The 24,812-nt window shown below is 41.8% G+C and overlaps 1 protein-coding gene across 2 annotated transcripts in view; it reads right to left on the bottom strand.

The window, feature by feature from the left end:
- Positions 1–1,027: 1,027 nt before the first annotated feature.
- HGSNAT (heparan-alpha-glucosaminide N-acetyltransferase) overlaps positions 1,028–24,812 on the bottom strand; it is a 51,817-nt gene continuing 28,032 nt past the window's right edge. For both annotated transcript variants that reach the window (XM_030312511.1, XM_030312510.1), the window contains exons 3-18: positions 22,244–22,380; positions 21,920–22,041; positions 18,857–18,926; positions 16,615–16,684; positions 15,820–15,929; positions 13,615–13,691; positions 12,602–12,632; positions 11,067–11,227; positions 9,800–9,915; positions 7,424–7,545; positions 6,916–7,042; positions 5,447–5,533; positions 3,174–3,251; positions 2,491–2,561; positions 2,283–2,395; positions 1,028–1,556 (exon numbers count right to left, since the gene is read on the bottom strand). In XM_030312511.1, coding sequence (XP_030168371.1) covers positions 1,375–1,556; positions 2,283–2,395; positions 2,491–2,561; positions 3,174–3,251; positions 5,447–5,533; positions 6,916–7,042; positions 7,424–7,545; positions 9,800–9,915; positions 11,067–11,227; positions 12,602–12,632; positions 13,615–13,691; positions 15,820–15,929; positions 16,615–16,684; positions 18,857–18,926; positions 21,920–22,041; positions 22,244–22,380 — 1,674 coding nt within the window. In that variant the 3' untranslated portion in view covers positions 1,028–1,374. The remainder of the gene's footprint in view (positions 1,557–2,282; positions 2,396–2,490; positions 2,562–3,173; positions 3,252–5,446; positions 5,534–6,915; positions 7,043–7,423; positions 7,546–9,799; positions 9,916–11,066; positions 11,228–12,601; positions 12,633–13,614; positions 13,692–15,819; positions 15,930–16,614; positions 16,685–18,856; positions 18,927–21,919; positions 22,042–22,243; positions 22,381–24,812) is intronic.

The raw sequence follows: 24,812 nt of genomic DNA on the forward strand, positions 1-24,812 counted from the left end.
GGGTGCTGGCGGGCGTCTGGGCGGAGGGTCCAGCGGGCCGTTACAGTGGAGTTGAGGGTCCGGGGTAGAGGTCCAAGCTGGAACACCAGCCAGACAGCTGTCTGTCAGTGGCAACAGCCACAGCCCCGTGGAGGTGGCCCCGGTCACCACGCGAAGTACAACCTGTTCCACCTTTCCTTCTATACGGAACTCTCCCAGAAAAGTCAGAAGCATGATGATGCATCATATGAAATGTGCTGTTTCCCTTTGCGTGCTCTCCTGTCTTCACTCCTGAGAAACCATGTCTTCGGTGTTAGGATTCCAAGCGGGAAAGTTGCTTGCCTCCACTGTGGAGGGTCATTCTGAAAAGATTTACTCCAATGAGAGTTTTTTAACCTTTTCATTATCACTTATTTTGAAGTTTTCTGTAATAAAATTATTTTCCTAAGGATTTCAGAAAAACGATCGATGTATCATCCTGCCTCACTGAGCCTAAGAGCTGGAAGGGACCAGAGAGGTCATCACTTTCTCCCTCATTTCACAAATGAGGAAACCGAGGCCCTGAGAGGCCACAAGACTTGCTGGCATCTCACATGGCAAGGATGGTGGAACTGGCACCACATGTAAGACAGTGTGTTTTCTCTCTGCCACGACTGTACCCTGGGTGCCAGCTACCATCTGACACACAGGAAGACAGATAGATGGGTAGACAGACAAACAAACAGGTACGTAAGTAGGGAACGAGGAGCTAGAGTGACTGGGAATAACACATTTATATTTTAACTTCTTTTTCAAGTGGGGAACAGGAGAGAATGGCTTCTGATAGAAAGGCATTTTTTGGACCCAGCAATGCCTTGCAGATCTGAAAAGGAAATTACTCTGACTCTCTTGAAATATTAAAGTGCACTTAACCAGAAAATATTAGGCTACATTACTACACCTTATATTCGATAAGCCTCACAGTCAGCCGCAACAGAAATGATGGTATTCTTGGTTGGCACGTGTGCATGTGGAAAGGCCGTTTGCAGGAAAACAAGGTCAATACAAATTAGACTTTACGTTGTTTTATCCGTCACAGACGCAAAATGCCCACGGTAATTCCCTGTTGGAAAGTTATATGAGAAATCCTCAGAATGAGGTTCTAAATACATTTACATAGAAGATGGAGAAAAAAAGACAACTCCATTGCAAATACAGAAGTCCCAAATATCCAGGCAGGGTTCTGATGAATAGCTGTGTCACAGTAAACCAGCCAGAGTACATCGGGTTCTTCCCCATCATGTGGAAACACACATCCTATCGATTTTTAATTAATGGTTCCCTCTAATAAAGGCTGCTTCAACACATCCCCCAGGCCCACTAGAGTCTGCCAGCAACACATCTGGGTGGGAGCTGTCAGATTTTCCAAAAAACCTTCTTTTTATAGAGAATGTAGGCAATGAGCACCCAAAGTGCAGAGGCGACTATGTTCTGAGTTAGATGCTCTTTGTGCGACTGGTTGTCCCCCAGCTTCCACTGGAAGGGGAAGTAGTTCTCAAACACCTCGTGGCCAACGTACACCAGAATAGAATTCATTCCTGGAGGAGAGATGCACAAGGTAAGGCTTTCCTGAGCCACATCTGATCATCTACTTAATTCTGGAAATTTGACTTGGGTTCAGTGAAAAAAACCAAAAAGCTTGCACCTACATTATTGGCTACTGCCAAAAATACATGATGTGTATCTTAGATACTATGACATGTAAGCTCGATCAAAAACAGAAAATATTTATGACAGTGTAATCCGTGAATACTAAATCTGCCAGGAGAGCCAAAATTATGAACTTCTATTTTCTAGGGTTAGAAAAATGTAACTATTACAAGAATCAAAGGGCTAAACTGAGTCTTCAAGTAGAACTGCATGGAAACCATTCTGTTTATCTCTTGATATTTCTTATGCGTAATCTGTAAGGTAGTACATTTACACTCAGAAGGCAAGCATGGCCCCATTGCTGAAGCATCAGAAGCTGGCTAATATGCCCTGGATGGTTTCTGATGCTCTGTAACTCGGCATTTCCTGAAGAAACAAGTGGAGCTTGGTTATGACCCCACAATCTAAACAGATAAAATGGGTGGACGGCATCAGAACAGGCCACGGACGTACTGCACATGGCCTGGGACAGTGTGGCCCCGGCTGCTTTCTCCCTCAGCCTGCATCTTGGAAATCTGCCACTGAGGCCGGGGGCCCAGGGACATAGCACTGGGCGTGCTCAGCGTCTCTGGGCTGACCCACTTGTTCGCCATCATCGACTCTGGGTGACTTACCTGGGTAGAAGAACGGGGTCCCTGTCCACAGTCCCTTCACGTCCACAATAGGGTACAGGATAAGCAGGATGAAGAAGGCAAAGGAGCTCAGTGTGGTGACATAGGAAATGGACCTACGAGGTGAACAGGGTGTTTCAGGCTCCCGAGGAACGCATCCAGTATCAGCAGGACCAACCCACATGAAAATGACATGGTTTTCTGTACCTACCACAGATTTTTGTTTATTGGAATAAAGCCTTCATTTTCAGAAATTTTCGTCAAAGCAATAGAAATAAGCCCCTGAAATGGGGGGGGGGGGAGGGAGAACGTTAGTTTTTTATATTATCTCAAAAAAACCACTGTGTTTCAAAACTGGAAAATACATTAATTGCTTAAGGAGGGCTGAAAATTGTGTTTTATATTTTATTCTTTTAACTGGAAAAATATTTTCAAGATGCATAACTAAAGATATTCTCAAAAAAATATTCTTAAAAACATCTCCAAAGCATTCTTCTGAGTTGAAGGTAAAGTAATTGATAAATTAGAGAGGAAACATGAGGGATAAAACAAACAGCCAAACTTTCAACTCTGCCACCTGGAGATCTGGAAGCGGACCTTTGGAAATGTGCTGTCTGCCTGGTCTTTCTGGTCTGGCTCCCCACCAGAACCCACACCACTTCCTCAGGCATTCCTGGCCAGCTGGTTGACAGCAAACACTCTTATTTATAAAGACATTTGGCTAAGAAAACTAACCTGAGAGTTTAGGTATAAAGATTTGTTTCTCTCCATTACTCCAGTGAAGAACGCAGCTACTGTGATGTGGTGATAGCTGCTATCCGCTGCTGCTAAACATTTTATTTCTTTGAAATATACGTGTGGAAGGAATTTCAGTGAGGAACATAGGTTACTTACTAGAAAACAACACCAGGCAGTGAATCTGATCAGTATGTCTTTGGTCTGGTCCTTGTAATACAAGAGTATTTTTCCTGCCTGGAGAGGAAAACACAGATGACCAAGAGACCTGCTTAAGGTGTATTTGTATTTCATGTTCATCCAGTGTCCTAATCACTCGTCTGCCAAGCACGCTGCTAGATGCTGGGATGGAACGTCACCCCTGCCCTAGACAACTAGACACCAAGGCACAGGGGACAACTCAGGAGGGGAGGAAACGCCAGAGAGGAAGTGCCATCAGGTTGAGGCTACGACTGCAGAGCAGGAAGGGCATCTGGGCAGAATGGAACAGCATGCACAGAAGCATGTCAAATGGCTGAAAGAGCATGTGTCCCTGAGCTGCAGGTAATTGTCAAAGGCTAGAGGGTTGGGATGGGCAGGAAGATGGTAGGCAGGTGGGCTTGTGGGTCTCTCCGTGAGGCACAGGCTTTCTCCCATAGGTGAGAGGGAGCTGAGAAAAGTCACTCCCCTACCCCCCCTCCCGCCCCCAAAAAACTAGTAACAAGGGACGAGCTCTGACGGCCTGCCAGATGGCCCATTCTGGCAGCAGTACAGAAGGGGACAGGGTGGAACTAGAGGCAGAGAAACACTTTAGAAACAGTACAATCTGGACTTTGCATAAAAACTCCCTGAAATTAGGAAATAACTTCTGAAAGCATAAAAGGATGAGAAAATATTCATAATAATTTGTAATTAAGCTAAAATTTATGAATGTTTTCTATATGCCAGTTCTTAGAATTGTACATAAATTAGCTTATTTAATCCTCTCAACACCGTCATGAGGTAGATGCTGCTGGAGCACAGACGGATGGACGTGCTGAAGGCTACCCAGCTGGAAAGTGGTGGAATGTGGTTCAGACCCAGGCGGTGTGGACCCAGGTCTGCGCTCTGAACCCTATCCTAGGCTGCTCCCACAGGCACAGACTTACCTCAAGAGCAAACACAGGGATTAAATGAACGTATGTAAAAGTACCCACTGTGAACCACAAAGTACAACAGAGATAAGTATAAAGCAGTATTTCTAAATATGAAATCACCAAAATGTATATGCTTTAGACCTGCACCATCCAATATGGGAGCCACTAGCCTCATGAGCCTATTTGAAATTAAATTTAAATTAATTAAAATTAAATGAAATTTAGGGGCGCCTAGGTGGCTCAGTCGGTTGAGCATCGTACTCTTGATTTCGGCTCATCAGGTCATGATCTTGCAGTTCGTGGAATCAAGCCCCACATCAGGCTCTGTGCTGGCAACACGGAGCCTGCTTGGGATTCTCTCTCTTCCTCCCTCTCTCTGTTCCTCCCCCACTCATGTGTGCTCACTCCCTTCCTCTCTCTCTCTCAAAATAAATAAACATTTAAAAAAAGAATAAAACATGGGATGTCTGGGTGGCTCAGTCAGTTAAGCATCCGACTCTTGATTTTGGCTCAAGTCACGATCTCACTCATGAGTTTGAGCCCCACATCAGGCTTCATGCTGACAGCTAACAGCACAGAGCCTGCTGGGATTCTCCCTCTCTCCCTGTCTCTCTGCCCCTCCCCTGCTCATGCTTTCTCTCTCTCTCTGTCAAAGTAAACATTTTAAAAATTTAATAATAAAACTTAATTTAATATAATTAAAAATTCAGTTCCTCAGTCATGCTCGTATACCACATTTCAAGTTAAAAGCCATATGGACATAAAAAACATTTTCATTGTCACGGAACATTCCATTAGTGCTGCTTTACAGGCTTCTTCCTCTTCCAGTTAGTTCTGCTCAAACAATAGTTTCAAACATCAATAAGGAGAACATTAGGGGATAAAAGTCTAGGCTGTTCAGAATTTTAACAAAATTGCACATAAGATACACCAAGAACCACCTATATTGACTCTGGCATAAAATATGCATAACCTGAAACCATACAAAGTGTATATGAAAGAAATGTGCCAAGTGACACTGAGGCTTCCCAACATCACCAGTACACTCCAGCAGGGAAACCTTTTTGCCCACAAACTGCTGTGCTTCTATTGCTAAGATAAGCCACATAAATAAATAATGAGAATCTGGGGAAGCATATAGGAATTATACGGAATTATTTCAATGTGCTAAATTTTAGCAAATTCTAGTTTTGACCATTTGTCACATATAAACAGAATGTATTATACCACAGAAGATATGCTTCCAGTTACTTAATGAAATAGTTTTTCAATTAGTGATGAATCAATAATCATAAGCTATATAAAATAAACAAATACCTGAACTCCTAAAAATGCCATCACAATGGAGTTGATGGTCCCTAAGATTCCCTCTGGATCGTAGGCCACCTCGGTGTGATAAAGCACCTTCACAGAGCAGAAAAAGAAGGCAGAACCCACTGACCATGAAACGCACACAAACAACTCAGAGACTAAATACAAACTTGAGTACACTCCAGAATTCAATGTTTTTTGTTTTTGCTGCAGAAATTCACTGCCAATTTGTAGGGATTACAGGCAGAATACTTCTGGGTGACAAAGTGTGGGGTGTGTGACACCAGAAGGAACACAGAGCCCAGGGACAAGCCGTGGTCCAGAGCAGCCACTTCAACCTCAAGTGCCCTGGGACACAATGCTTCCCCGCCCAGTTCCAAAACTGTGCATAATACCTTCATAACTGTTAGGCTTATTCAACCTGGTCAACCCTACTGTAACATCAAAAAGATGTTCTTTCCTAACTTCTCTTATGGCAAATTAACATTTAAAAACATACCTGTACTAGGGCACCTGGGTGGCTCATTCAGTTAAGCATCTGACTCTTGATTTTGGCTCAGGTCGTGATCTCATGGTTTGTGAGTTCGAGCCCTGTGTCAGGCTCTGTGCTGACAGTGCGGAACCTGCCTGGGATTCTCTCTCTCCCTCTCTCTGCCCCTCCCCTGCTCATGTTCTCTCTCTCTCTCTCTCTCTCTCTCTCTCTCTCTTTCTCAAAATAAATATTTAAATATGTGTGTGTGTATGTATTATTTTATTATAAAACAAATGTTATTATAGAAATTGCAGAAATTTGGAAATATACAGTGTAGTGGATGCCACAGTGCCTCACATAGATATCCCCCTGCCCCACTTCTCTCAGGACTAAAGCATTTGTTTCCTGAGCTGGTAGAAATATTCATGGCCAGAAAGCTCTCAGCCAAGTCCCTTTTCTGGATCTGTCCCTGACTGAAGAGAGCTGCCTCTCCAGGAGCCACACTCCCTTGCTGGGGGTAGTCTGTATCCAACCAGGGTTAACAAGGGCCCGATCTCTCACTCCAGAACAACTGTAAAGCACCAGCACAGCCCCCCCAGGAGATTAACTAAGGCGGTATGACTATGAGGCAGTCCAACTGCCCCTTCTACGAGTTCCTGATCCCTTTGATCCCTAGCAGGTGTCAATCCCAAAAGTACGGCCTGATAGGCTCCCTGCATACGAATCTCAGACTCAGACTCGGCTGCCAGGAAGCCCAACTGAGCTACAGGGAAAAGCACGCTGCCGCATGCTTGACACAGTGCATTCACACTTTCCAATCCAAATTAATGAATACACACATTTAATGAACATTAAATTTCCAAAATCAGCAAACTGTTCAACTAAAAATTAGTTCCCATCACAGTTTGCTAAACGGACAGTTTCCAGTTGACCAGCCCCTTCCGTTTTCTCTCACTTCAAACCCCCCAAATGTCTAGTTCTAAGTGCAACTAGGCTCACTCACGGCCGAAGAAGGATGCTGGTAAATATGGTCATCGCCCAGAAGCAAGCGGTCAATGTAGCCAGCAGCTCCTCCAGTACAATTTGGATACTTCCCCAAATCTCCAATGCCACCAGGTCCAAGATAACCACTGGGAAAGAGAACATGTACTTCACTGACAAGACTTCAGAGGGGCTCAGGGTATATACTGGCAATTGTTGCAGCCCAACAAGTGGCTTCACACAATGCAACCCCTCGGAGCCATGTTACCCTACAGCAATGCTTTTTGGACTTGACTGCTCCCTGCGTGCTAAGGTGGGAGGCCAGCCTGCGTTCAAACTGACCCTGAAAAAGCCTCACGGAGACATTCCTCTGGACATCCACCCAACTCCTCTCCCAATACACACTATGCCTCAAAGAAGAAAGAGTAAAAGAGAATTCCTCTTGGGAAATTTGCAAGCTATCACCCCAGAAGCTCTGACCTGGCAGAAAATGACATGCAAAAAGGGATTACGTACATGGGCTCACTTACGTAGGACATCCAGGAACAGGCAAGAAGAATGTCAAGCCCAGCCAAATGCTTTCCAGCATCAGAATGAAGAGCCACTGGGGCCAGCTGAAGATGATGTCTCGAAGGGAAAAGCAGCTTCTCTCCTGAGTGAGGGGCATAAAAACACATATATGAACTACATGCAAGTAGAATAGGAAAAAAAAGATGCATATATGTATTGGGGAAATTCTGTGTGATTCCTCTCTGGCCTTGATGGTAGTAATATAAAACTAGATGAACGTTTATTTCATATGTATCATATGGTCTAGCTGCCCCTCTCCATGAAATATCATAATAAAACATTAGTTAAAAAGACAGCACTGGGTAATTCCACTCCTATACCCAAGAAAATTGAGAACAGATGTTCACACAAAAACTTATACACAAATACACATGGAATCTTTATTCATACTAGGCAAAGAATGGGAATAAGTCATATGCCCATCAATTGATGAATGTATCCAAAAGGTGGGACATTCATAAAACGGAGTATTATTCAGCAGTAAAAACGAATGAAGAACTAAAACATGGCACAACATGGATAAACCTTGAAAAATATGCTAAGTGAAAGCCACCAAACAAAAAAGGCACATATTATAAAATTCCACTTATATGAAATGTCCGTAACAGGTAAATCTACAGAAACAGAAAATAGATGAGGAGTTGCTTAGGGCTGGGGGAGTTGTGGAGAAACGGCAAGTGGCTGGTAGTGAGTACAGGGTTTCTTATGGAATAACGAAAATGTTCTAGAACTGGATAGGGGGGATGACTGCACAACTCTGTGAATATACTACATGTCACTGAATTGCACATTTCAAACTTGTGACTTTTACAGTATGTGAAACATATCTCAATAAAGGTGTCATTAAAAAGCAATTAAAAATACATTTTTAAAAAGGAAAATGAAATTTAAACTTTTGAAGCTGTCCTGGTTGAAAGAAGGAGTATAGCCCACCTATCCTCTTTTTTTTTTTAAGTTTATTTATTTTTGAGAGACAGACAGCATGAGTGGGGGAGGGACAGAGAGATAGAGAAAGAGGGAGAGAGAATCCCACGAATCCCACATGGGGCTCAAACCCACGAAACCCATGAGATCATGACTGGAGCCAAAACCAAGAGTTGGATGCCCAACCAACGGAGCCACCCAGGCACCCCTAGCCCACCTATTCCTGGTGTCACACCCCACCCCTTACTCTATCATGGTGGCTGTGGAGGAGCCTCCACAGACCTTAGGTCCCACACATGGCTAACCAAGCCCATGTTCATGTCTACTCTCGCTTCACCTCAAGAAAAGCCATAGCAGAGGGGACACATACAACAACAGAGTGGGCAGAACAGGTGAAGGAACAATGATCCAATCCCCTCCAAGGACATATAACTGAACAATCAATGCAGGGAAGGCCAAGTGAGTGTGGGGTTCAGTGATGAATATGCTAGTTACATATACAGAAAGGAGCTAGAAAGCAAAGACAACTTTATAAATTAAGTAGGATCCCAAGTGGAAGAACTTTAACACTTCTTCCTAAATTTTTACCTCTACCAGGGAAAAAAAAAGCTCCACCTGGGTAAACTCACTGAGCAATTTATATTAAGACAGAAAGCAATCACAAGGGCGCCTGGGTGGCTCAGTTGGTTAAGCATCCAACTTCAGCTCAGGTCATGATCTTGCGGTTCGAGGTTCGAGCCCCACATCGGGCTCTGTGCTGACAGCTCAGAGCTGGAGCCTGCTTTGGATTCTAGGTCTCCCTCTGTCTGCCCTTCCTCCACTCGCACTCTGTCTCTCTGCCTCTCTCAAAAATAAACATTAAAAAAAAAAAAAAGAAAGAAAGCAATCATGAAAGAAATGAAACTCTCACATACTTCCTACAAATAAATACTAACTAGCCAAAGACAATAGTGTCATTCTCCTCCACCCTACCTTGGCATTTTTCCTCCAAGTTGAATCTTCACAGCATGTATATAGACACTGAAATGTTTCATGAGTTTCTATATACCTTATACTGCAAGGAATTAAAAAATTGGCAGTAATGCCCCAAAAGACTAAACTAGCAAACTGGATGATGGTGATATTATTTAATGCCGTCAAAATGCATCTGATCACTGGACACTTAAAAATTTATTAGGAGGGGACATCTCATGTTATGTGTTTTTTCCCCATAATAAAGAAAAACGATTGATGTAAAGACTAAATAAAAATAACTAATTGAAGGAAAAAAATAATGCATTTGACTAACAGAGTCTACTGACTCTGAGTCTACTGACATACAGTACTGTGCTCAGCACTAAAGAAGGTTCTGAAAATCATACAGTGATTTCTGCACCCCCAGCCCCACCATGTTTAAAAGTAGGTTTTCTCACCGAGGCACAGCTTTCAGGCACAGGTTTGGCAAAGATGAGCTCTAACACGGCAACCACAAAGTAGGTCACCCCCAGCCGCTGGAGCACACCAGGGATTCGCACCTTATCCCAAGACACTATAGAAGGCACAAGTTAAGTAAAGTGTTAGCCAGAATTCCTCTTCCTGCCCAAGACAACATTATTTTTTTCTAAGGGGGAAAGCATACCTCTATTGTACTTAAGTACACTTTGAAGCTCTTGGAGATAGTAATACATATGGGATTCGGCTCAACCTCACAGCTGGAAGTGGCCAGCTGGGACATGGGGACAAGAATACGTGTCTTCCTTGGGTGTGGGACAAAGCAAGGACTACCTGGGCCCTGGGGTTCCTCCCCTGGCCCTTTGTCACACTGGGCATGGGTTCAACCAGCTCTCACATCCACCATCAACTTGCAGAGCCAGCACAGGCCACAAATAGATTCTCCCTGTCCTATAGGCTACGTGACTACTCACTGGAAGAGTGTGACCATGTAATGAGCCCTACAATGTATCCTCCTGGGAGCAGTGGTTCACTTTTTGAAGATCCACTGAATCAACTATTACGTGACACCTTTCCTTATGACCCCAAATGGAAGTGACCTCTACCTCCTCCTAATGTGCTTCTGAGCTGAAGGGACCACATGACTCTTGTCCAGGTAACTATGTCCTGTTTTACTAATGACACTGAGTACAGCAACCTTGAGTACAGCAACCACCAATTTCCCTGACTCTGACGCTGGTCCCAGGCACAGGGTGTGTGTCCTTCCCTCAAGCTTCCCGTGTCGCTCACACTGCTAAACAACAACAAAGATATTCCTTCCCAGCAACCCAGCAGGCATACAGGTGATAACCAAGGTGGATTGTTGAACTACCACACAACAGCCTTATTATGAAAGCTGATGAATCCAAAGAGGCAGGAGGGCAGGGTCTGAGAACCAGGTGACCTGATCTGGCTCTACTCTGTCCCTGCACTTGGAAGATCCACAGAAAGCACTTTAATCTCTCTGGGACTCAGAGTCTTCCTTTGGACAGCAGAAGGATTTGAGTAGTCTTGGAAGCTCCTCCCAGGTCTGAAGTCCCAAGATAATAATAATAATACCCGATGCTATATAAGCATGTTTACACTTTTCTAATAACTGTTCTTTTTGCAGGAACCTGAGATGAAGGAATTATATTTCTTTTTAATTCTGATACATAGTTTTCCTATTTCAACCCAAATATATACAAAAACAGGGGAAAAAATACTTACATGGACCAAGGCAGTAATTGGGGTTCACAATGAACATTCCTATACAGATTAACAAGAAACTCCTCCATCCAATTTTCCCCATCAATTTGAGTTTTGAACATCCTCGCTGCAATATGGAAGTCATTGACAGAAAAATCGAAGATCCCATAATAAATACAAACCTAAAAAAAAAGACAGCTATTAAAAGGTGGCCATTTCTAGGGTGGTTTTACTTTTTTATCTATATGTCATCACTATTTTATAATCTACTACATACAAGAAGCAACACCTGATTTTCTAAAGTGGCTAATTATTGAAGTAACATTGGAGGAGGAATCAGAAGGTAACCCTGTTGGACTATAAGGTTTGTGCACCATCAAGTCCTATCCTAGAAGGAAAATTCTTCAGGGCTGAGTGCAGTTTCCAAGGACAAGACTCCCTTTTAGTTGTCAAAGACAACAATGATGAAGAAGATGCTACAATCTGCAGAACCTGACATTCACTAGCACACCCTCAAAGTCCTTGAGAAACAATGCATTTCAATCATTTCTAAATTCACTCTTTTGCCTGGAAAAAAAAAAAAGGAAGTTTTATTTTTTTCTAATTTTGTCTGAGCCACCCACCTCTTTTCCTTCCTTTTTACTATACTAATCCTTTAAAAAAAAAAAAAAGCCAGAATAGCAGTCTTTCTAATTACTGGGTGTGGGGTTAACAGAAGATGAGAGTTTGCTCTTTGGTTCCCCCAGCTTCCTTTCTTGGGGTCACCTAATTAGATAAAAGTGTCTAGTAACAGGAACAGAAACCTATAGGGAACCTTGTAAAGAATATACATAAGTAATTACCCAGTCTTCAGACATATAAAACTTCCTCCTCCCCAAACCCATCTCAAAAAAGAACCCTAGCTCTCCTGCAAAAAACCCTGAACACATATTAGTGATGGAACCCAAGGGATCAAAGACCTAAACCAACAGCCAGTACTACCTCCTAAAGATGGAACAAAGTTGCTCCAAGAGTCACAAGCAAAGACACAAATTCCACATTGTACAGGAAGTCAAGGTCCCTTAACAAGGTGAACAAACCACAGATGATCAGTGATAGAGTGGGTCACTCACTCCAGCATTATTTTACATTTTAATTTATTACTATCATTACCCTGTTACATACCTTATCAGAATTTCCTGATGCCAATACACTACATTTCTTTCAGGAACTGATTTTTATATTTATTTTCAGGATGAATGGGATTTAACTACATATTCAGAATTTATGATTTCCTACAAGATTCCAGGATCTTGAATACCATATCTACAGTAACAAAATGTTCCCTGTGAAATCACTCATCTTTTATAAGCAGGCCTTATGCAAGCCCTGTGCCAAGTATAGGAACTATCCAGTAACACAATTTACAGAAGGACCTCATGAGGGCAGACACCTGTGAGTAACATAGGCCTGTGGCCCAGAACTCAAGGCTGGTCTCAGAGAAAGGCTCCAGCATCCACTGAAAAAACAAAAACCTGGATGACCTATGGAAGAGCTGGTGGGAGACTGCAACTCACCATGGGAATACGAGGTCGGCCACCGTCAGTCCTGGAGAATAACACAAGAACAAGAGTAAGGAAAAGGACTCTAGAATATAAATACATCCTAAATCTAGATTGGCACCATTATATACTGATATATATGGAAAGTAAACTCACGCAAAGAGTTCACAGGAAAACACTGGGAAGTAACATGCACAGATACTCCCTGGAGACTCTGCAACCGGTCACTAGGCCTGAGACATTTCCTAAGAACATAACTGGGCATGGGAGAGCCAAAGTAGCAGTGTGTAGACAAGTCTGTTATCTTCGAGCAGTGTTACTCAAAATCCATTCTTAAACCAACTACTGAGCCAGATTCACAGACATTACTAACCACCACTCAGGACCAACCTGAGTTCAATGGCACCCCTGAGGAGGACCATGAGTCATAGAAGATAGAGCGCCCATGTGGCTGGAATAAAAGCATATCTGGGCGCTTGGGTGGCTCAGTCGGTTAAGTGTCCAACTTTGGCTCAGGTAATGATCTCATAGTTCATGAGTTCGAGCCCCACGTCAGGCTCTGTGCTGACAGCTCAGAGCCTGGAACCTGCTTTGGATTCTATGTCTCCCTCTCCCTCTGCCCCTCCCCTGCTCGTGCTCTCTCTCTCTCTCTCAAAAATAAATAAACATTAAAACAAATTTTTTTAAGAATATTTTTTTAAAAAAGACATATCTACAATATGACAAAAATCGTTTACAACTAAATTCTTAACAGCTTCTGCAGAGGCCCATGGTCCTGCAGCAGAGCTCAGACGTCTACATGTTACCACAGTGAACCAATGCAAGGCCACAGCACACAAAAACAAGAACAAAACAAAAAGGGTTAATGGAATCATCCAAAGATCATCCTATGGGGCAGGAGCTCAGCACTCAAAGGAGGCTGGTGGGGCATCATCTCTGAGCTCCTGAGGGGATGCCGAGAGGTTCTCTTGCCCACGCTTCTTTGAGGGGTTCTACACAAGCAATGCTACCATAAGGAAATATCTTACCATTCCAACTTGAGTGTTTGAAGTACCAATATTTTCCTCCTCCATAATTAACGAAGACCATAAGGATGAGAGCTATCCTGTAAAGCAGCAAAGGGCACACTTCAGAGCTTGCACACGTGACAAGGAATGGCCCAACTGTAAGAGACACATTTATACTCACAAGGGGCAGTCACAACACAGAGGACACTTACAGAGCAGGAAGCCATTCTTTCTAATTACTGTAATTAAGGCCCTAACACAAAACCCTTCTGTTGCCAACATGATTTTTTTTTCTTAATTTTAGAGAGACAAAAGACAGCATGAGTGGGGGAGGGGCGGAGAGGAAGAGAGAGAGAATCCCAAGCAGCTCCACACTGTAAGCACAGAGCCTAATATGGGGTTTGATCTAATGAACCCTGAGATCATGACCTGAGCTGAAACCAAGAGTCGGACGCTTAGCCAACTGAGCCACCCAGGCGCCCCTCCAACGTGATTTCTTAAAAGAAAGTTACACTGGCGCTAAACTGTGTAACTTGAAAACAAAGCAAACATTTCCCATCACTCAGTTTCACACTAATCACTTAGAAGTCTCAGGTTAAAGAACTGTAATAGAAGGCATACAGTTGTTAGAGCTGAGGGCTCAAATCATGGGCCCTCCTCTCTTACGAGGGCAAGACTCTTATCAGTTACCTCAATGTGCTTCTCTGTAAGAGAGGAAACACACCCACAGGGGCCACTGGGACTACTGAGGAGAATAATGTATATCCTGGTGCCTAACCAGTGCTTGGCATATTTTAGGCACTTAATAAATGTTAGTCTACCTGAGAACATCTTATTTCTAAAAGCGGCAAAATCAGAATTAAAAAAAGAAAGAGGAATATGATAAAATAGACTGAATACATGACTGTTTGATGCTAATTCTGCAGGATACTGAAGAATGAAGACTTTAGTGTGTCAGTGAGGTTATTGCCTGGCTGTCCCACTTAGTCCCCAGGCGACCTCGGGCAAATTACCTAACTCTTCATCAGTACAACAGGCATATTAAAAGTTTATACCTCATAGGGTGGTGGAGAGACTGAATAAATTATGACAAGGAAGTGCCTGGCACAGGGCAAGAATTCAAAAATTGTTACCAATGTTCATTACTCTCATTATTGCCTGGCTTCAAATATACACCCCAGGAGCACTCCGCATCTGGGGAGGCTGGGACAGAATTATAAGGTTATCACTGGAGTTTAAAAGCCCTCCATGGGCAGAAATGGAAGGCCTGACACCTAGATGTTTATTTTCAGCTATATAGGTTTTTCTTTTTAAGGTTTTACTTTTATTCCAGTTATCATACAGTGTAATATTAGTTTCAGGTGTACAATACAGTGATTCAATACTTCCATACAACACCTGGTGCTCATCACAAGTGCACTCCTCAATCCCCATCACCTATTTCTTCCATCCCCCACCCTCCTCCCCTCAGGTAACCATCAGTTTGTCCGCTATAGTTAAGAGTCTGTTTCTCCATTTGCCTCACTCTCTCTCTTTTTTTATCCCTTTGCTCATTAGTATCGCTTCTTAAATTCCACATATGGGTGAAATCATATGGTATTTGTGTTTCTCTGACTGGCTTATTTCACTTAACATCATACTCTCTGGCCCCATCCAGGTCATTGCAAATGGCTCAAGCTATACAGTTTTACACTTTATTTTCAGAGTTGGGTCCTAGCCCTCACTCTTCTACCTGAACTCTAAAAGAAAAACAACTTCTTATATGACTCTGTGGATTTGCTACCAAAAGGGCCTGATATTCTAGCTGTTCTGCTAGCAGTGGGGAAGGGCCAGGACAGACACCAGCAACGGCTGGTGCTTCACTTCCAGACCGGCACAGCCTCCCATTTGGCAAGCTGCTCACCGGACACAGGGGTGCAGATGGTCATAGAGGCCCCGTGTGCAGCTGCCTGCCCACAGGTGAATGACCTTAACTCAGAAGAATCTACATACCAGTGGAAACGTTCTGGCTGTACCCCTCGACTCCTCTCTTGCAACTATTATATTTGCTATCACGACAGTTTTTGAGAAGGGAGAGACCACTGATTTATTTTTACAGCAAGAAGTCCTGCCTACCCTACAAGGTAAATGATATGTAAAAACACCTTAAGTTAGAAGTGTGTTTATGTGCAAACATGTGATCCTGGAATACCTGTGCCCACCGTGTCCCAAGGGAGCCCCACATACCCCCTGAATGTGTCTACACAGCGGAGGCGCGGAGGTGAGGCAGGTGGACACCATCCTCCTGGTTGAGTATCGCCACCGAGTGAGTCTGCCCTGCTTGGAGACCCCAGCTCCTTCAGAAAAACGGGGAGAGAAACATGCCGGTTCGTAATGCTGGCAAGTAAATTTCAGTTATCTGTTTTTTAGGGAAGAAATTAACAGAATAGAGAGTAAAACTCGTCCTGAACAATCCTTTAATTTGCTTTTGTAAAGATTCCACCCAGAGGTTTAGTTTTCCACGTTATTTGGTTTTTGTGCTATCTGCTGAGCCTGCAGCTGCCATGTTGATCAATGACCACAAAAAACTGGTCCATGAGTGCATCTGGTACAAGGCTACAAATAAGTATGTCCATAAATGGACAGCAGTATGTCCATAATGAATTTAACACAATATGTTTAGCCATCATAGGAGGCCACTGATTTATAGATTTCATATGGATGTCTCTTATTTTTGACACCCTCTACCTAACTGTATTGACTCAACAGTGCTGCCTGCAGAGTGAAAAAATGTCTCCACATCGTGCATACAATGCAGCCCAAAGTTCCAACTCACTAGAAAAGAGAAGGGGATCCTGCCCTTCACCAGAGCCGAAGAGAAGGCTGCTTGCTCTTTATTAAGAATACAGAACACATGACCTGGCCCTCTACAATATAAATAACATTAATTAAGCCAGACAATAAGTATTATTAAACATAGAATTATAAATTCCAAATCTAGAAAACCACCCAGACCACACATGATGCATTCTAATAACTCACAGAATTGATCAGGCGATCAGTTTCCCGTGAATTTATTGCTTTAGAAATCCAATTATGAAAGTCATCCAAACTGTAAATAAATAAAAAAGTCTGTTAATTTATTCCCTTTGGCAAATTTTTCAAAACGATTGGATAGCATATTAAAAGAAAATTAATTTGAAGTTCATATTCTATACGAGTCAAAGAAATAAACATTTTAAAGTATCATTATGTGTGGTCGATCTTACTTCATCCACACTCCCACCCACCGCCCCCTTTCCTGCCTTAGATTGATTATTTTAAAGAATCCCAGACATGGTATCATTTTATCATTTTAGTGTGGATCTCTAATAAATAAAAGACTCTTTTTTTAAAAACAGAACTACAGTTCCATTATTACATTTTAAAATATTATCAATAATTCCTAGTATCACCAAATAGCTGGTTCAATTTGTCTCATAAGTTTTTTTCTCCAGTTTATTTGTTCAGATCAGTTTCTAAACATGAACCATATATTTAATGCACATATTCTTATTTCTTCTCTTTTTTCCCTACAACATACTCTTCTTTCTACCTCATTCAGCATGGGTAACATCACCACCACATGAAAATATTAAAACAGAGACATCTAAGGAAGGCCGAAAGGAGAACTTAAGATATTTAAAAATTAGAATTTTTAAAACGCCCTTAATTTTCTTGTATTTTCTTGTCTTCCCAGTGAAAGGCGAGAGACCCTGTATTCTTACTATTGCCTCAGATTCTTCTGGTTCAGACAAACCTAAGCATTCCGGGACTCCCACGGGCACACTGAAAAGTAATAAGCAAGGGACAAGGGACTCTCGCTTGCCAGCAGAGCATTCTGCCTACAAGGCTGCAGAGGCAGAATCACATGCAATTTCAATTCCACAGTGGAGTGAGGTGCGATTTCTTCCCTGTGCAAGAGCTCAAGATCAGAGACCAATTACCTTAGAAAGTGATGTCATAGAGCCATTCACATTGAAAGCACCAAATGAATACACTGTAATAAACTGGAACAGTATCTGCATCTTATCAAAAGATTGACAAGACAATGGCTTAATTCAAAGAAATGAAACCCCTCTGCTAAAATTACACTCTGCCCCTAAAAAGCAGTTAAGTGAAAAATATGCTTCTGAGCAAGAAGTAGTCCTTTTACCCTTCCAGACCCTTATATTTCTGGGATGCACAAAGGGAAGAGGGCCAGACTTCATAGACTTGCCAAAGCTGCTGGGTTTCCCCAAGGTGGCAGGCAGACTTAGACTAGGTTTTCTTTCTTGTAGTTTAGATATGGCTCACCCATAACACCTTGTGATTTATGAGACTCTAACAGGTGGAGCATTCCAATCAATCTTATTTCTTTAAAAACATGAAAGAACTTTCCTTTGAACGGTGATCTGCCAGGCCTAGATCTATTCTTAATATTTATTTTTGAGAGAGAGAGAGAGACACAGTGTGAGCAGGGAAGGGGCAGAGAGAGAGACACACACAAAGCCCAAAGTAGCTCCAGGCTCCAAGCTGTCAGCACAGAGCCTGACGTGGGGCTCAAACACACAAACCGCAAGATCATGACCTGAACCGAAGTTGGACTCTAAACCCACTGAACCACCCAGGCACCACAGGCCTGGATCTATTTTACTTTCTTTTTTTTTTATTTTTCCAGTCTACTAATTCACTCTCACCCAACTCACTGTTAACCAGACAGACAGGGGAGAAGGAATCCCCTCGCCAAGCTGCCTGCCCGTCCTAACCAGGGCAAAGCGAGTCCATGCCGAGGTGTAAAGGTCCAGCCCCCCATCTTCCATCTCTGCGCTGGATGCCCAGCTGGCAGGAGTTGGGATGCTGGCCCAGAGGGCGGCCTCGAGGCTCAGAGCCAGAGAGGGGGACGAAGAACACAGTGGGGCAGCCGCTTCCTGAAATCAGCCCAGGCTTCTCCCACTCACTACAAAAGCAAGCTGCAAGATTCTTTCTGGAAATAATGCCTTCTCAAGCATTTTCTTCTAATTTTTAGCCATTTGGGAGGATTGAAGGCAAAGATCCATTCAAACTAGTTATCATTTCCCTGAAGTCAGGGACCATCGCTTATTCTACAATGGTCCCTAATACCCAGGACTGGCCTGGCCATGGAGGACACATAAGCATTCATTTAATCAAAGAATAACAGTCATTTAAAGAGTCAAACTATCCTGAATATCCTTTTTCTATATTCTATTCCCCCCAACTGTGTCCTCCCCTAACATCTGCTTACCTCAGTAAAAACCTGAGAAATGAGACTGCAATGATGATTGCCACACCAATAAGGAAAGCGACACACACAGCTAGAAAAATCAAAGAAAACACGGTATCACCAAAACGTCATCATAAGCATTGAAGCTGTCACGTCACTACATTTCATCTGTAAGTCAAAAAAGCAAACAAAAATGGAAACAAGTGAGGGAAAAGCCTATATTCTCATGCTAACTTTCCTATATTCCTATAAACAATTGAGAACACTCATCATTAGGTGAATGCTAATTTTCATTATGAAAAATATAAAACATCTACAAAAGAACAGAGATTTGTATAATACGCCCACATATACGCATCCCTAGATGCGTAGTATTATCTAGTATTATCAACATACTGTCACTCTTGCTTCATCTACTGCTACTCTCCCTCTGCTTTTTATTTATTTATTTTTTTTGAGAGAGAGAGCATGAGTGGGGGAGGGGCAAAGAGGTGGGGAGAGAGAATCCCAAGCAGGCTCCACACTGTCAGCTCAGAGCCCGATGTGGAGCTTGATCCCACAAACCGTGAGATCATGACCTGAGCCGAAATCAAGAGCCAGACACTTAACCGACTGAGCCATCCAGAAGCACCCCTTGCCTATAGTATTTTTAAGCAAATCCCAGACATCATGTCATCTCCTCCATCCATCTTCCATATGTATCTCTAAAGCACAGACCTCATAAAAGACATGTCAGCATCATGCAACTCCTGACATGGCACACTGAGAAGGCTTAATCTACCAAAAATGCACGCCCTCTACCTAGTTAAGAGAAAACATGTTGCACTTTGCAAGCAAGTGCAAATAACAAAATAACTGACCAGTCCTCTTCAAAAGTGTCAAGATCATGAAAGAAAAAAAAGGCTGCAGAGACCCAACAACTAAATGGGCTGTGGGATCCTGAACTGCATCCTGGACCAAAAGGGGGGAGCCTTAGAAGGGACAACTGGAGAAATCTGAAAAGCCTATACATCAGTTAATAGCACTATACCGATGTTAACGTCCTTGTTTCGATCGTATATATGGGATAACTGTACTATGATTACATAGTTTAGGGGAAGCTAGGAGAAAAGTAAGTGGGAACTCCTTTTTGCAATGTTTCTAAAATTACTTCAAAATTAAAAGTTTCTTAAAAATGGACCCTTTGTTATATAATCACAATGTCATTAACAATTCTCTGGCTAACACTGCGACCATATTCCAATTTCTCTAGTTATCTCAAAAAGGTTTTTTGTAGTTACTGTGTTCAGATCAGGACCCAAACATGGTTCCCATTTTGTATTTGCTTGTTATGGCTCTTCAGTCAGCTTATGTTATGGCTAAGCATAAGTAGCCATTGACCTTTTTGAAATAAGTCGTCTATTAGTACGTCTCCTTTTCTAGATCTGTCAGTATATTTCCTCATGGTGTCACTGGACTTGTTCTTCTATCCTCCAAAGGTTCTATAAAGGGGAAATTAGCTGTAAAGACTTGACTAAAAAAAGTTCAACTTTTTTTGGCAAGAATGCTTCACAGATGGAGCTGTGTCTTTCCCACTGCACATCAGGAGCACCTGCTGCAAATGCCCATGTGCCCAATGCACGTGTCAGCTGGGGGAAGCCTCAAGTTCCCCTTTCATGTGATGGTTTCATCCACTCATGACTTTTGTGTACATCAATTCCTTCATTAAGGATTACCATATATTCTGCCATTCTGTCACATGCATTAGCTGGAATTATTCCCTTGGTGGCTCAGTCGGTTGAGCATCTGACTTGATTTTAGCTTGGGTCATGATCCCAGGGTTGTGGGATTGAGCCATGCATCAGGCTCTGTGCTGAGCAAGAAGCTTGCTTATAATTCTTTCTCTCTCTCCCTCTGCCCCCTTTCCCTTGCTCTAAAATAAAAATAAAACAAAAACAAAACAAAACAAACAAACAAAAACGGGAAAGGCAGGATAAATGCTTAGATCCTTCCTTTCAATTGATAATTTTAAGTCACTCCAGTTAACATCAGGTGGTCCTTGTTATCTCCGAAGGCAACCAAAGTATTGTTTTTGTGTAGGGAAGGGGCTTTGTTTATTGGTTGTTGTTGTTTTTAAATTTACTTATTTATTTTGAGAGAGAGAGAGTGCGTAGGGGAGGGGGAGAGAGAGAGAGAGAGAGAGAGAGAGAGAGAGAGAGAGAGAGAGAGAGAGAGAGAGTCCCAAGCAGGTTCCATGCTGTCAGCACATAGTCACCCAACTGGGGGCTTAATCTCATGAATGATTAGATCATGACCTGAGCTGAAACCAAGAGTAGGATACTTAACCGACTGAGCCACCCAGGCACCCTCAGCTTTGTTTTTTTTTTTCATAACAAACTTTGATTTTTGTACATACAATGTGTTTCCATCAATGACATTCCTTATTCTTTTTAATGCTTCAACTGTCCCATGTTGGTCCTTTCATTCTTTTGGGGGGGGTTCTTACATTCTTTTGACCTGACCCTATGGTCTTCAAAAGCTTCACTGTAGACAAGTACTTATTAATGCTCCTGGGGGTTATTATATTATCTAATGGGGGCTCAGACTGACAGATTTTCTTCAGTGGAGTTATTAGAGAATGAACAGTCCCTCCTTAATCTAAGGGACTTCTGGATGGTCCATGTAAAACACATACAGAGAATACTGTGCCTATATCCTAAAACAAGGAAGATACTTGACAGTCATTTTCCCTATTTCCAGTTTGTTCCCATTGCATTAACTTTTTTTTGGTTATTTATCTTCATAATTAAACTAAATAACACCTATGAGAATATGCTGGTCATATAATTTTCTTAAATATCACATAATTTTCTTAGCATACACTAACAATATAATAAATACATAAGTATACAATAAATATAATGTACTTATAATACAACTGTACAATAAATATAAATAAATACAATAAATACATTATAAATAACTAAATAAGACAGATAACCTATAATTCAGGTTTTAAAGTACACAAAGTGTCACAAGCTGTACTCAAAAACTAAAATCTTTGAAATACAAATTTTAAAAAATTAACAAACAGCATATACGTACGAAGGTTACTGTCAATTGGATTCTTATTGACAACTACGTCACAAGCAATTTCATTGACTCCATTATGGACGTGCTTTACCAAGAGTGAATAGTTTCCAAATTCTCCAAATTTATATTCCAGCCTACAAAAATTTGGTAAATTTAAGAAAAATGGTTAGATTAGGAAATAAGGAGTGGATTATGGTAATGTCATCAAGGCAGTGACAGACCAGGAAAGATATTTAAAAATACTGTATTTTGAAGGAAGGAAAAGCTGAAAACCAAATAGGGATGAAAAAATAGAAAATGCAGGTGTCAGCAGATCACATTAAAGCAGATACGAACCTACAAACTTCCTTCTCTTCCACAGTGTCATTAAGTTGCAGGATAGATCCATGCTGGGTGCTCACAGCAACCGCCGCAGTGCTAGGCTTCCCAGGTTTTCCACTCCAGGAAACATTTACTAGAACCTGAAATGAGCACTGTAAAACAGAAACACAAGCCACTGTGAGAGGTGTTTGAAAGTCAGGTGGCTGTTGGAGCACATGAACACCCACCCATCTGAAATCCTGAGGTGAGGGGCGCCTGGGTGGCGCAGTCGGTTAAGCGTCCGACTTCAGCCGGGTCACGATCTCGCGGTCCGTGAGTTCGAGCCCCGCGTCAGGCTCTGGGCGGATGGCTCGGAGCCTGGAGCCTGTTTCGATTCTGTGTCTCCCTCTCTCTCTGCCCCTCCCCCGTTCATGCTCTGTCTCTCTCTGTCCCAAAAATAAATAAAAACGTTGAAAAAAAAAATTAAAAAAAAAAAAATGAAATCCTGAGGTGAGTTTTCCTTCATACTTGTAATTTTTTTTAAGTTTATTTATTTTTGAGAGACACAGAGACAGCACAAGAGGGGGAGGGGCAGAGAGACAGGGAGACAGATAATCCCAACCAGGTTCCATGCTGTCAGCCCGATGTGGGGCTCAAAACCACGAAACCACGAGGTCATGACCTGAGTCGAAACCAAGAGTTGGATGCTTTAAGTGACTAAGCCAACCAGGCACCCATTTTCCTTCATACTTACAAAAAAACTTTTAAATTCCAATAATTTAGATAAAATTTGCCTATATAACTATGTGTTGCCATACAATCTTTACTCATGGGTAGATTTTTCATACAATTAATAAATAGAGCATATATTGCCTTGCATTCCATTGTGTTACATATTGTTTAATGAGTAAATTTCCATCATTCTACCTAATTTGCATATTTAAAATTTTTAATGATTGCTTTATAGTCCATTACATACTAAAAATGTATTTAGGCTGCTTTCAAAACTTTTTTAATCTTCTTATGTGTAATTTATATAAATTATGTTCTGAAAGATAAATATAGGGGCATCTGGGTAACTCACTGAGTTAAGCAACCAACTCCTGATTTCGGCTCACGTCATGATCTCACAGGCTTCATGATATCAAGCCCCATGTTGGGCTCTGAGCTTACAACATGGAGCTGCTTGGGATTCTCTCTCTGCCCATACCTTCCCCGTTCATGCTCTTTCTCTCCCAAAATAAATACATAAATATAAAAAAAAAGATAAATATACAGTATATGTAATTACATTTTTAATTTGTTATACATAATTTATGTAACATATTGCTTCTAAAGATCTGTACATGATGTGCTTTTTTTAAAATTTTTTTTAACATTTATTTATTATTGAGAGACAGAGAGAGGCAGAGCATGAGCAGGGGAGGGGCAGAGAGAGGAGGAGACACAGAATCTGAAGCAGGCTCCAGGCTCTGAGCTGTCAGCGCAGAGCCCCACGTGGGGCTCGAGCTCATGAATGGCGAGATCATGACCTGAGCTGAAGTCGGATGCTCAACTGACTAAGCCACCCAGGCGTCCCTGTGCTTTTTTTTTTTTTTTTAATTAATTTATTTTGAGAGAGAGAGAGCATGTGCATGCACATGTACATGTAGGTGAGGGGCAGAGAGAATCCCAAACAAGCTCTGCACTGTCAGCGTGAAGCCTGACTCAAGGCTCCATCTTATGAATCATGAGATCATGACCTGGGTGGACATCAAGAGTTGGACACTTAACCAACTGAGTCACCCAGGCATTCCTACACATGATATTCTTATTCCTTTAAATTCTTTCCCTAAAATAAATTTCCAAAAATTACATTATTGGATAAAAAATAATCATTTTAATGGTTCTTTTCATATGTGCCCAAACAGTAGTCAAATAAGAAAAATTACAATATATTAGTTCCTCATTAGCCTTACCAAGATTTAAAAATCTTTCTTTTTGTTCATGTACCAAATATTTATGACATCACAGCATTAAGATTACATTTTAAGCTATTAAATAATTCAATATTCTTTTATGTTTCTTTTTTTTACCATTTTATTTATTTTTTTAATTTACAACCAAGTTAGCATATAGTGCAACAATGATTTCAGGAGTTTATTTCTTAACGCCCCTTACCCATTTAGCCCATCCCCCCTCACACACCCCCTCCAGTAACCCTCTGTTTGTTCCTATAGTTTTGTCCCCCTCCCTGTTTTATATTATTTTTGCTTCTCTTCCCTTATGTTCATCTGTTTTGTCTCTTAAAGTCCTCATATGAGTGAAGTCATATGATATTTGTCTTTCTCTGACTAATTTTGCTTAGCATAATAACCACTAGTTCCATCCAGGTAGTTGCAAATGGCAAGATTTCATTCTTTTTGATTGCTGAGTAATACTCCATTGTATACTTATGCCACTTCTTTATCCATGAATCCATCGATGGGCATTTGGGCTCTTTCCATACTTTGGCTATTGTTGATAGTGCTGCTATAAACATTGGGGTGCATATGCCCCTTTGAAACAGCATACCTGTATCCCTTGGATAAATACCTAGTAGTGCAATTGCTGGGTCATAGGGTAG

The sequence above is a fragment of the Lynx canadensis genome, chromosome B1 (genome assembly GCF_007474595.2).
Source record: "Lynx canadensis isolate LIC74 chromosome B1, mLynCan4.pri.v2, whole genome shotgun sequence".
In the NCBI taxonomy this organism is placed as follows: Eukaryota; Metazoa; Chordata; class Mammalia; order Carnivora; family Felidae; genus Lynx; species Lynx canadensis.